The sequence below is a fragment of the Planococcus citri genome, chromosome 5 (genome assembly GCF_950023065.1).
Source record: "Planococcus citri chromosome 5, ihPlaCitr1.1, whole genome shotgun sequence".
Taxonomy (NCBI): Eukaryota; Metazoa; Arthropoda; class Insecta; order Hemiptera; family Pseudococcidae; genus Planococcus; species Planococcus citri.
In genome coordinates, this window is record NC_088681.1 from 65863089 (window position 1) to 65876877 (window position 13789).

At 36.7% G+C, this 13789-nt stretch overlaps 2 protein-coding genes across 3 annotated transcripts in view; both read left to right on the forward strand.

The window, feature by feature from the left end:
- LOC135848253 (uncharacterized) overlaps positions 1 to 13789 on the forward strand; it is a 260195-nt gene that overhangs the window by 230512 nt on the left and 15894 nt on the right. The window lies entirely within an intron of this gene.
- On the forward strand, positions 141 to 3078 carry LOC135848128 (uncharacterized). 2 transcript variants are annotated; one of them, XM_065367920.1, is made up of 3 exons: positions 141 to 432; positions 885 to 2625; positions 2697 to 2828. In XM_065367920.1, exons 2-3 carry the CDS (start codon positions 923 to 925, stop codon positions 2701 to 2703), a joined length of 1710 nt encoding a protein of 569 aa, XP_065223992.1. In that variant the 5' UTR covers positions 141 to 432; positions 885 to 922; the 3' UTR covers positions 2704 to 2828. The 2 variants fall into 2 exon arrangements, with proteins under 2 accessions (XP_065223992.1, XP_065223991.1); XM_065367919.1 differs by having other exon boundaries at positions 142 to 432; positions 885 to 3078.

Genomic DNA, 13789 nt, shown 5'->3' on the forward strand with positions numbered 1-13789 from the left:
TTGCCATCACTGACCACTTGACCAGGGTAGTAAATGGACCAAGCGCAACCTGGCGAGAAATGACAGAAACTAGTGTTATTTGTATGTACCAGGTACTTCATTTTAGGTGGCCATCACTCATTATTTCTGACTTTCGAAGTGATAAGGCAGTTTGTTTGAAATGTGTGTGTTTCTCATTTTTAATAAAAAATTAAACATTTTGATTTGAATGCAGATTATATTTTTCTTAATTTATTTCTTGCTGAATGATAACTCGAGTTAAGTAGTACATACTTTCAGCTTTATTTTCATCTATTGGACATATTTTTTTGGCTCGAGCTTTCATACTGAAATTCATCATGTAATGTGTTTGTATCTGTCATACTTTGTGAGGTAGTAAAATGGACCACAACAACAATTCTTGTTTTTCGATTTGATTTAGGCAATTACGAGGTAATTTGATTCAGTATTCTTAAACTAGACATATTTACCTATCATTTAAGCCCTTGATGATCAAAAATGGTCAATTTGGTGAAGAGTAATCACAAAAATGAAAAAAGCTAAGGTGCTCTATTGTTCTGCCATTTACTTAAGTGTTTTCATGCAGTTTTTAAGGTTTCTTTTGCCGTGATCCATTTTACTACCCCACAAAGTCAGACCCCTTTTTTGATACCTTCTCCAAAATGAAAATTGTCCCACCTGTATATAAATTTAAATTATGAGGTAGTTTTATTAAATATTATTAACTAGACACATGTATCTATCATTTAAGCCCTCGATGGACAAAAATGATCAATTTGGTGAAAAGTACTTACCTAATCTCAAAAAAGGCTTAGGTGGTCCATTTTACTACCACTTACTCCACTCACTCATTCTCATCATTAATTTGACTATTACGATTCCAGGTGTGCGTTGAAATCGAACCGAGTCAAGAACCACAAAAATGGCAGAAATAACATCCGACCACGTCTATGATGCTGCTCAATCTACTCTTGTAACCCTGAAAGAATTATCAGCGATCGCCGTTGCTCTGAAAATATGGCGCTGCGAAATAAATAAGTATCGAACGAATGACGAATTGGAAAATTTTAATCCAGACAAATTACAAGTTTCATTAAAGGCACAAAATCCTGATTTACCAACCGTGATCGATACCATGATCAGAAAATATGTTTCAGAGTTGGGACTTTCAATAGATACGTGGCTGAAAGAGCATCACAAACGAGTACTACCTTTCCATTATGGTCATCGAAACTATATTTTGGAAGACTTCGACGACTTCGTATGCGATTGCGACGGCGCTATTGATTATGCTAGCACAGCCGAATGTATGCTGCGTTCTGATAGATTGGGCAAGACCAAGAAATTCAAAATAGCGTGCGCATATTTTCTCGAAGATTATGTTAGACGAGTATGGCCTTCAGTATGCAAAAAGATAAGTTTGCATTGTATTAATTTTGGCGAGTGCCCTGAATTGTATTATTGGATTTGCTGCCTTAGAAATGAATTATATAAGATACCAATCCTCGCCATGGAAAATTATGTTATTGATGGCGAAATGCTACTCATTTGCATGCCTTACAATAGATCATCTGTAGAATATTTTTGGAATCGTATACCTTACCAAAATCAAGTTAGAAAAGCTTTGCGACTGCATAAGCGTGAAATTGTAACATTTATCAAGTTCATTTTACCGAAATTCGATGACCATCAGCTTGATGACTTTGTCAATAACGAAGATTGTGATTTGATGCATGCTTTGTTGAAAGATAATCGCCTTAATGAAAGATTGATAGGTCAAACTTGGATGCGTATAAGAAACATAATCAACGAACAGAGTTTTACCAAACTAGTCGTGGGTGTGTTTGAATTTTATATCGATAATCTCCGAGCGATGGATAAGAATCAATTGTCTGAGAATTGGGTTTATCTATGTCGTGAAATATGGCACAGTGCTCCGCATGGTTTGAGGAGATCGGCCATTGAGAATATATCATCCGACTTCTGGCGTACGATTATACATGATTTTCCTTCCGAGTCCTTATTGACTGTGCTAACTTGCGGATCTACCGAGGAGAGAAGCTTATTTTGGAGCAAGTGCTGGCCTAATTTGATTGAATTCAGAAATGGCGAAGAATTGCAGCAAATAATGGAAACGTGTTTCGAAAACTGCGATGCAATTATTCAATACAAAGAGAACGTTATGGCAACTAGTGATCATGTACGAGATCTCTGCGACTTGTTATTGTCGAGGCCGGATTTTGACAAATTGAATGTTTTTGTGAATTTTTGTTTTCCTAACGAAGATGCAGCGAGACTTTTCAAGCTTCAGTCGCTAGAGTCAAATTTCCTCCGTAGATACCATGTTTTTCAAAAAAACCATTTTGCTCAAGCAGCAAAATTCAACAAGTTTATCAACGATACCTATAACAACACTACTCTCGCTACAAATTTTAAAAATCATCTGTTGTCTCTGCCTATCATTCGATGTTTTACACCTCGGCGGTTGGGCAGTAAAAAAGTATGGTCTGAGCAGTTAATTGAATTCGTGGAATTTATCGAGACGTTTGTTTCAAACGACCGAAATCTGGAAAGGATAAAAATGCTGGTAATTAATCATTGGAAGGAAAATGGATTTATTGTCGAGTATGCTCGTTTATTTGGTTTTAGCCACGAATGTTCTTGTTCCCTTGATCAGTTTTTGTTATGGTGTCTAGGAAGTGATGAAGAAGTTGGCAAATTTAAGCAAACATATGCCCTACGCTGGTGTTCGGGAATTGATGTTGATGCTGAGTCCTTCGACATTAGTCAAGTACGTTTCCCTGACGCTGATCAGCTTTTGTTGTGGTGTTTGGGAAGTGCTGAAGAAGTTGTAAAATTTAAGCAAATCTACATTATGTCACACCCTTTAATACTCGGATGTCCTATTGATGTCGAATTTTTGGCGCTATATGGAATTCGTTATAGTGCTTAGATGTTTATTTTTAATGTTTTATGATCCCTTTGAATAATTATACTTATAGGTAATGATGAATCCCTATTATTTTTAGATCTCCGTGGTGTTTTTAATACCTACTTAAATAAAGTTGGTTCAATTCACGCTGCGTTATATTTGTTGATTATATGTATTATTCACCAATGAACCTTTTTCAAGTGTTCGACCTTGGAGAGTCCATTTTTTCGATATCTTTAGAAAAAATTGATCTACATCCTGAATGATCAATTGATCATCGACGTTCCAGAACATGTGTAAAAATTTAAAACCTAAAATGAAGTACTTAATGATAGATTTTTTTTTTTTGGCATGATATCATCTGATGTGTCTACACGATTTGGTACATTGGAGTTTCCAGTGATTTTTCAATTCTCTCCTGAAATTTCAAATCGCTTTGAAGGGGCCAAAAATAAACTTTGTAATCTCTAACTTTAGTCGGTGCTTATTGGGTGCTCTGTCAACTGTTCTAGGTTGTTAAACTACGAGTAAAATTCCAGGAGTTGAGTTCAAAAGTGAATTTTTGACCAAAATGTGAATTCCAGAAAATGTGAAAAAAATATTAAATCTTCAACGAAGTCCATACTGAGCGATTTTCTCAGCAAGATAGTCTCACTATCACGTGACTCGAAAACAAGTGTAATTATACGTTTTTGGAACTTCCAGCAAAGTTTTAAAATTTTTCCAGAAATTTCAAGTCATGTTGGAGTGGTCAAAAATTAATTTTCTGATTTGTTGCGAAACATTTGAACCTACTAGAGAAAGTGCCCTATGTTGAAAATGATGGCGTAAAATGTAGAAATTCTGACCTGATTACCATTAGGTATGTTCTGATCTGATTGTAGTGGGAAGAATGTCAGGTCTCACAAGGGAACCTCTTGAGGTGTCCGCCTCCGACTTGAACGGGACCGCGATTTTTGGAAAGAGCATGTTCTAAAACCTCCAAATCCAAATTTTCAGCTGCCCAAGTTCATTTTTCGATTTTTGGCGAATTTTTGAAAATCCAAAATTGACTATTCTGGTGATTTATGCTTTTTTAAAAAAAGTACGTACTTGATCAGTAAAAATGTTCAAAATAAGTCCTAAAACTGATATTAACCTCCCAAATCCCAATTTCTCCATTTCCAGCCATTCTGGAGCCTCCAGTGCGATTTTTCAATTTCTCCAGAATTTTCAATTGGCTCCAAAAGGCGTGAATATAAAGTTGGGCAGCTAAAAATCGAGTTGTGTGTTATACTCAACCTGTTTAACGAATTTATCCACATTTGAGCCGATTTTGAGAGTGACACATCAAGAGTGGTTTTTTGACCAGCATTTTTCATCTATAAGAAATCAAAAAAAAATCAAAATTTTACTGTTTGCGACGAAATTTCCAAAATTTACGTGAATCGTTGTAATTCGAACACAACAAACCCCCTGAGGCCGAGTTCCGCCATTTGCAGCCATTATGGAGCCTCCAGTGCGATTTTTAAATTTATCCAGAATTTTCAATTTGCTGCAGAAGGCGTGAATATGAAGTTGGGCAGCTAAAAATTGAGTTGTGTGTTATACTCGACCTGTTTAACGAATTAATCCACATTTGAGACGATTCTGGAGCGGACACCTCAAGAGTGGTTTTTTGACCAGTTTTTTTTCAAAATAAAAATATTCAAAAATCAAAATTTTACCGTTAGCGAGAAAATTTTCGAAATTTGCGCGAATCGCAGTATTTCGTCATGAACCAGTGGCGTAGCCAAGGGGGGCGAAGGGGGCCATGGCCCCACCCTTGCGAGCGAAAATTTGAAAGAAAACATGCAAAAATGGACGTTTTTTCGTTGTTTGGACCCATTTTTTCTAAAAATTTTCGAGCAGTAATTTTGCCTTCATTTTCATGAAATCACCACACATCACAATAGATTTCCAGAAAATTACCCCTGATTTAGATTTTTCATGCCTGAAAATCTGGTTTTGCCCCCTCCTTGAGAAAATTCTGGCTACGCCACTGTCATGAACTAACCACACGAGGGCGAATTTCGCGATTTCCAGCCATTCTGGAGGCTCCAGCGCGATTTTTCAATTTCTCCAGAATCTTCAATTTGCTCCAGAAAGCGTGAATATGATGTTGGGCAGCTAAAAATTGAGTTTTGCGTTATGCTCGAACTGTTTAACGAATTTATTCACATTTGAGCCGATTCTAGAGCGGACACCTCAAGAGTGGGTTTTTGACCAGCTTGTTTCATTATGAAAATATACAAAAATTAAAGGGCGACCCAAGAAATGCTGGAAATGGCGAAATTCGCTCTCGTGTGGTTAATTAATGACAAAATACAGCGATTCGCAAAAATTTCCTCGCAAACGGTAAAATTTTGATTTCTTTGGATTTCTTATTATGAAAAAAGCTGGTCAAAAAACCACTCTTGAGGTGTCCGCTCCAGAATCGGCTCAAATGTGGATAAATTCGTTAAACGGGTCGAGTATAACACACAACTCGATTTTTAGCTGCCCAACTTCATATTCACGCCTTTTGGAGCCAATTTAAAATTCTGGAGAAATTGAAAAATCGCACTGGAGGCTCCAGAATGGCTGGAAATGGAGAAATTTGGATTTGGGGGGTTAATATCAGTTTTAGGACTTATTTTGAACATTTCAAGTACGTACTTGATAGAGTGAGATCAGGCATGATTGATATAGATGGTTATTATCATAATTCCTACCTACGTGATTGAGTCAAGAAATATTCCCTAAGGTAGTGAATTTACGCCTCGCCAGGTTAGCTCAAAATATCGGAGAGGTTTCAGTCATGCAGCTCATTCTTCACAGAAATAATCTCTAATTACCAATAAAACTCATATTAATTACACTAAAGTGATAATATGTTTATTGTTAATCAGAAATAATGAAATCAAATACATATTAAAATGGGTATAAAGATCAAAGAGTATAGAATAACTATAGAGTTATTTTATAATAGGTACATGCCAGGGATGTTCCTTGACATGTCAAATAACTTTTTTGACATTACATGTCAAATAACTGTCAAATAACTATTAGTGTCAAATAACATGTAAAATTACATTTGAGAATGTAAAATAATTCAGCCAATCACAGACAAGGAAAATTCACTGATAATAACTGATAACTCAGTAATTTTTCAGCTTAAGAATGAATTATGAATGATTACGAGTCAAAATTCGTTTCAAAATGGAAAAATTTTAAATAAATTACCACCAGTAAGGCTGCAAAGAGTAACACTTTCATTTCATCTCATGAAATAACGTTAAAAACACAAAATCACAGTCGAGTCAATGAGAATTTATTCATTAATAGGTATCATTATTCGGATTTGTTTTCACAATCATTGCTCTTCCAACAGTATCCTTTGGTCTCATTCTCATCTCATTCCTTTTCACATTTATTTTCACAAAACTTTCAAATCTAATTATACTCAAATTTCAAATCAACGCAAATGAGTTAAATCAAACTAAGTTCAGTTCAACATCAAAGAAACAGAAAGCTCAATCAAAATCAAATACCTACTTGTTAATTGGCTTGTGAGAATTCGATTTTGAGCATTTTTGTAGTTTTTTTACATTTTTTTTAGTTATTTGACATGTGTCAAACAATTCGCGTTATTTGACAATGTAAAATTACGTTATTTTACACAGTTATTTTACAGTAAAATAACTCGAGTTATTTGACGGAACATCCCTGGTACATGCACAAGCTTATACCATACGACACGCGTTAGTTAATTACAGAGGATGGGTAATTAAGTACCCTAGAAATTGCATGCAATTTCGGAAATAGTGGTGAAGTTACTCACCAAGGCTCACATAATGTCCGCTTCTACTGTCTCTTTCAGGGTGGCTCACTAATACTAGGCCGGTCGACAGCAATGTATTACACGAGGTACCTATTCTTCTAGGATAATCATCGATGGCCAGCATAATCGGATGATTTCCGGTGTGAACGCGATTAATTATGTATACGATAATGTAAATCACGAAAACAAGAAACATATTAACCACTAAAAGTGGGCGAAGATTGAATAAAAGGGATGAACGCCCTATAGAGGACTTCATCTACTCGTATCTACATAAGTACACTTTTTGACCAAGAACCACTCTTCGCGACGAGCTTTGTTCAAGTTCAACTTGATTAAAATACATCTAGTTTGGCTCGCGTCCGTGTTGCTCTATTTATACTATTTTTGGGTGCATCGGATGCGTTCTATGCGTTTGCTGCGCGCGATTACGTTATAGCTACGTAGTAGGAGTAGCACAGTAGTAGGAGTTAACACATTACCGAACTTGCAGTTTAAGGGAGTTATTTTATTCATCATCTCTATGGTGATGATTAATTTAATCATCGCTTAGGCGATGAAGGCATATTTCCTCATATCATATGCCCTTCCGGGGGTTGACCCCTACAGCAGGTCACGGGGGGAAGCACGGATCACGAAAAATAAGAGGAAAAATATGCCGTAACCCCGCTTTCCCCTCCCTTCCAAGACAAGGGAGGCTCCACCACCCTGCCCCTCCGTACTTTGCTGCGTTGATCTGCAGACTATTTTGAGGTGACAGGTTTTCAAGAGATGGGTCGGAGGGTGGGATTTTTGAAGTGGAAAAGTTGTTAATATGCTCCTGACTACTAAAGGTGTCTATAATTTTTTGAAGTCAATAATGAGGGATCGTTTACTCAAATTTATAACCAATCAACAGGATCGAAAGATGGTAATGTGTTTTACAGAAAATTCTAAAATTTTTTGAGTTCCGAAATGGCCCTTCTCTTTTTGTTATGTAGCCAAATGTATCCTAAATGCCTTAATGGGTATGAACTGAAGGTTTTCCTTATAACTGGATAGAATAAATACGCGAAGTATGTGCTCTGCCAACGAGAGTGGTTCTTGGTCATTAAGTAGCATTATGTTAATTTGGCCTATAAATTTATGAAGATTTCCTATTCCTTGCAAATATGACGGCGACGAAAAGCTAGCTTCTTTTATGGAAAGTTTTACAATTGTCATATTGCAGATTTTAAATTTTAATTCCCTAATTTTTGTTCAGATGTGACGACCAAAAGTATAAAGTTGAAAAAGTTCGAAAGCTAAGAAAAGTTGATTAATGTCACTTTGTGTTCTAGTTTGTACATTATGCGGCCCTATCTTTCCGAAAGTGCATACAGTTTCGAAAATTTTGCTTAATTCTACCGTTTTTGCGTAATTCTAAGATTAATTTTAAAGGCATACTATATGTATATGGCATGAAAATAAATGCATAGAAACATGAATCTAACATTGTAGAGAACATAGAATAAATGTAAAAAGTAATATAAAAAATTGCGTAAAGTTTCATGGAGAAAAGAAAAAATTTTGCTTAACTCTAGGATTTTGCTTAATTCTATTGTTTTGCGTAATTCTAAGATATTCGTCTAATTCTACAGGGATAATATATGTGCATGGCATAAAACTATATGTATAAAAGTAGACACATGATGCAGGATTTGAATATGAATGCATATAAAAGACAAATATTGTAAAGAATGCAAAAATATGAACTATTGAATAATGTTGGTTTGTGAAAATTTCTGTTGAAGAAGTAGTGGTATTGTATGATGAGAAGTTGTAGTTGTTTAGTCACCGACAGTATCATTATCAATGAATCTCAGCTTTTTTCGAGTCAAACATCTCTCAAAGTCGTCAATTAGCATAGGATCATTACTCTGGACTGCGTTGTTTTTGAGTCATAATAATTCTGTGGGGAAGCAAACTATTAGTATGTTTTTCAAAAAATACTTACTTGTTGGAGTTTGTCTATAGATGAGAGTCTGAAACGTTAGTAATGTTCTACTTTTATATTTAAATCTAGGGTTAAATATAGTTAATTAATAAGTATATAGAAAATACAATTTTACAACAGCGATCCAATCCCAGAGGTCCAGAGCTCTACTGGTTTTGGCCTGACAAATTGGTCTCTTTCTCAGCCTCCTCCTTCTTTATCTCATCATCTCGTGATGGTGTTCGATGATCATTTAGAGATGACCTGGAATCAGAAGCAAACATACGAGCCGCGCGGTCGCGTGGCACATTAACTGGCGGCATGCTGGTTTTTTCCACCTGCTCTATAGCTTCTTCTACCATACGCACGATGGGATCGGTGCGTCGTCTTACATTTCGAACTAAGCTTTCCTCCTCCTCGCGTTTACGACGTTCTACACGACGTGGTTTACCTTTCTTTCCGAGATTATTTGCATTCTTTTCGGTGGAAATTTGTACACTTTGCACCACTAGATCTGTTCTGCTTGAACAAGAAGAGGTAGAGGGGGTGGAAAGGATTGTAGTTTGGGATAATTTAGTAGATGAAGTCGTGGTAGGAGGAGGATCTATTTTAACAGGGGTCAAGCAAATTCTGGGAATTCGGAGGTCCAATGGTAGTAGTGGAAGAATATTATTTGGAGGGATTTCAACATCAGGTGTAGGGGGTCTGGGAGATTGGCTTGTAGAGTGTCTGGGAAGTACGTCTGGGATAAGCTCATTTCTGAGGGCTAGAAGTACGTTGGCATATTGGTTGGAGGGGTAGAATGGGCCATATTGGTCGATTCCTGCCCTATCTGTATGAAATTCTTCGAAAATATGTGGAATTCTAGTTATTCTAGCTCCAAGAGTTCTTTCCCAATCGTAATTTAAAGCTCTGTTAATTTCTGAAAATTGTTCCTGGTTGACTTTCTTGTGCGGGATGAGTGGAAGGATTATGAGTTCTTGCACTTTTAGTTTTTTGAATAATAGAATAATAGCTTGGAATATATTGAAGAATTGTCCGTATGACGTACCTCTTTGTATGTCAAAATTCCCAATTGACATCATAATTCGTTTTGGGAGTTTTAAGAACGTTTCGAGATATAAGAGTAATTCAGAAGCTAGAAGGTCTCTACGGTACATTTCTATGTCAACCAGGTTTTCATAGGGTTTAGATACACTTAAGTATCTTGCGATACCATCAGCGTGTCCATCCCCCATAATTAGGATATTATAGGCCAAAAATACGATGATATAAGCATCGTCCAAAATTTCGTATCCTGCTGCCGTAAAGCCATGCGGGTACGAATTAATGGGATAGAAAGGTTCTATTTCAGCTGAATCGGAGCCGAACCGGGCTCTATAATTTTTATGAAAAAGGCGCTTGTCAGCAGAAGTGCCCTTTTTTGGCTTTGGGGGGAAAATTTTGGATCGTAGTGTCGTAGGAGCTACGCGATCCGAAGTCGTACTAATGCCGGAACCTGAGGCTCTAGAGCTGTCTGACGAAGTGGAAGGTGTTCCAACTACGTCTACATATTTGAGTTGAGAGATTATGGGCTGGGTTAATGAACCAGCGTGTACAGTTTGTTGTCGAGGAGTGACAATCGTTGGAATTGGGGTCTCTACAGGCTCTGGTCTTTGAATCAGTGCAGAATCACAAGAAGCTTGTGGTTTTGCGAAAGAAGATTGTGCTGAGTTTTGAAATTGTCGCCACAGTGGTGGGGGAGATGTAAACTGCGGTACATCGGAATTTGAAGTCGAAGATTGTGGCATGACGGATGCAGTTTGAGAAGAAGAAGGTTGAGGATTGTTTGAGGAATTTATTCTCGGACGTATATTCGAAAATAGATTGCCTATCTGATGATCTAGGAGCAAGTTGTATCGAGTCATTAAATTGAAGTGTTCTCGTCGATACTCCTCTAGCTGATTTTTTAGTTCAATATTCTCGTTAATCATCACCATCTCGATACGTGTGATGTAATCTCGTTGTGATGCGAGTTGATTTACGAGAGACTGGACTCTAGAGTCAGTGTTGAGTACTTGGAATATTCGTAAGGATTGATCCACAAAGAAAGAATCAGATCCTAAGATCATTTGCTTACATGACGGATGAGGACAGGGGACACATTGTGCACCTTGTTCTGTTCTAGTAGTGGAATTTATATACAAGCGATATAGGCATCCAAAATGAAAAAGGTGCCTACATGCTGTTATGTAGATATCGTCATGAATTGCCCTTGCAAATGGTCCGGGCAGTGCTAAAGATAGCTTGCACTGGTCGCAAATAATCTCGCAATACGACATGATTTCTAGGGAAAAAATCGAACTGTGGTGTTGAAAGAATTGAAGGCGGTTCAGGGAAATATTCGAAGATTCGAATGAATTTTTGGAAAGATGGCCGAAAACTCTATTTGAAAAATTCAAGAATTAATCGAAGGAGGTTCGATACAAAATTATAATCACGCTGAATGATTCGATTGAAACGAAAGATTGTCAACAAGGAGTTGACAATATTGATCGAATAGTTGATCAGGTGAAATTGTGTTCAAAATCTGGATTTTTGAGGAAAAGATTGTAAAAAATAATAAGACTGAATATTTTGGTGCAAAGATACAAATAATCACTCGCGAATTCGATGCAAAAGATCCAACTAACTTACTTAAATATAAGCCAGCTAGATCAAGTTGAGATATAAAGCAAACTCGGATCGAATAGGTAAAGTAAAGTCAAAACTTACCACAGCTAAGTCGAGAGGTGTCGTGTGGATCCCAGCACTACATATAATGAGGTGAGATTCGAGAAAAGGTAGCACCTTTATTTCAGTTTTCTATCTTTTTGGATGATACAGCTAGATGAAAAAAATCGTCCCCACCTCCAAATCCATAAAATTTTGGTGCGTATATGATTGTAAGAACACTTGTGTGTGAGAAGTAGATAAGAAGGCGAGGTAATTATCAAAAAATAAAATAATCGAATATAAGAGAGAAAAATATGAGTGACAAGTATCGCCGTCTGTTGAAGTTTTTATGGCTTTTGACTATTTTATCGAATGGTTTCTCTGGATGTGGTAGCGCTTCGTCTGGACTTCATTCTAAGTTTCTATGAACTGAATTTTCCGAAAAAAGCTGACTATACAAAAAAATCAAGATTGCCAGACGAATAAAATGCATGGAATTTTGCACATCGTTCAGTTTTCAAAGTAGCGAATTCGTAGAGATCGCTATGAATCGTCGAAGTAATGCAGGCTTATCGCTTGCACTGTAGACGATTATTTCATCTATAATGCTGCCGGTGTTGCTCGAATTTTTGTACCTTACTTGATATCTTAACGAGGTACTAACTTATTTGACGTTTTTATGAGCAGCTAGCAATCCTATTTACTCGCGCCGTTGACCAAAATTGTCTTCTGTGCTGCGCTGGGAACCATGCGGTTATCAATTTTTAGAGAAGATCGTTCTGGTTTTATTAGGGGACATGGTACAGTATCCTATAGTGGCATGATATTTACATATTGTGGCGTATACTGAAACAATAAACACACTGTGTAGAATATTACGTAAGGGCATTTACTGTTGTTGGGCAGTAAATGCTGTGTGCGAGAGATTTTTAATTAAGGTTACATATATGTACAGCTTATATTATACCTACGATTACGAGTCGAAGATTTTAATAGGAAAAGGAAAAAAAAAATGATTTCTGGGTTGAGTGGAAGTAGGTATATTGTAAGGTGTGTTTGAACAAGGGTGTACTATATGGATAAGTTTAGGAGAAATATCATTCTATAACATACCAGGACCTAGATCTAGGTATGTTTGCGAGTATTTGAATTCGTATTTTATGAAAAGAAGATAGGTATATGGGCTATTGCGAAGAGAATTATTTCATGGAATACTCGTGAATCGTATTTAATTTACTTGATAAGCGTATTCTTTTCCCAAGTCATCGGGTAGCAAATCGCGGACCAATCTGTGTACATGTTTATTTGGGTTCGTTTGCGTATTCTTCTCCAGCTGTCTATTGCGGGTGTCTGCGCTCTGTGTTGACGAGATGTAGTAGGGTCAATGTCACACTCGCTGACCGTTTTGGAGTAACAAACTCGGGGTGTGAAGATGCGTTGTTGATGTTTGTGTACGTAAACGACACAGTTGGGTTCCGGGTTCGTCTACCTGCTACGTATCCGTGGTGTATTTTACCAAGGGCTAGAACTACGATTAACATAAAAAGGAATCGGTTATTGTGTGTATTTGTGATAATGAAATCAAGTGATTTTTACATTTACGTTAAAAGAGCAGTATAGCTTGAAAGTACGTCAGGACATAGGATAGGGTATTTAGCGTATCTCCAAGCGATGTAAGATAGTATTTTACTTAGTGTCCAAATTACGAGTTCAAAACATCGATCTTGGTAAATGTCTTAGAATACTTACTTATAGATAAGGTACCGAGGACAAAAAATGAATTAATGATCGAATATAATTTTGAATTTAGAGGAAAAGAAAATGTTTTCACTTGGAAATGCACGAGGACATATGATAAGGTATTTTTTGGTGTACTTCCAAGCAATTTTAGATTGTAATTTTCTATCTGTAAAAGTATACATACCACAATAGGATAGTAGAAAGGGTTATAAGACTCAAAAAAAAATATTTACACTGACTTATCCTTAATGCTTTGCTTGTTGGGTGTATGTTGTAATTAAGAAATGTCACAGGACATAGATCTTGTGATCTTGCGCATTTTTAATTGCAATGATTAACTATTGGTGAGATTATTTTTCATCTCTTGAGTTTTTGTTATGGCTGAAAAGTGTATCAGGACATATGATCTTGGGGTTTTTGTACACTTTTCAGTCTTAATGAGTGGTTGTTGTTGAGGTCGAAAGATGTAGCAGGACATATGATAGGGGAATTTTTGTACATCTTTCAATTCACAACGATAAAGTGGTGGATTTTCTGCAAAGCATTAGGTTTTCCATGGTTGGTTTCCTTCATCGTCTGATTTTTCATCAGGAACCATCTCATAAAAACGAGCAATAGGCTCTTGATC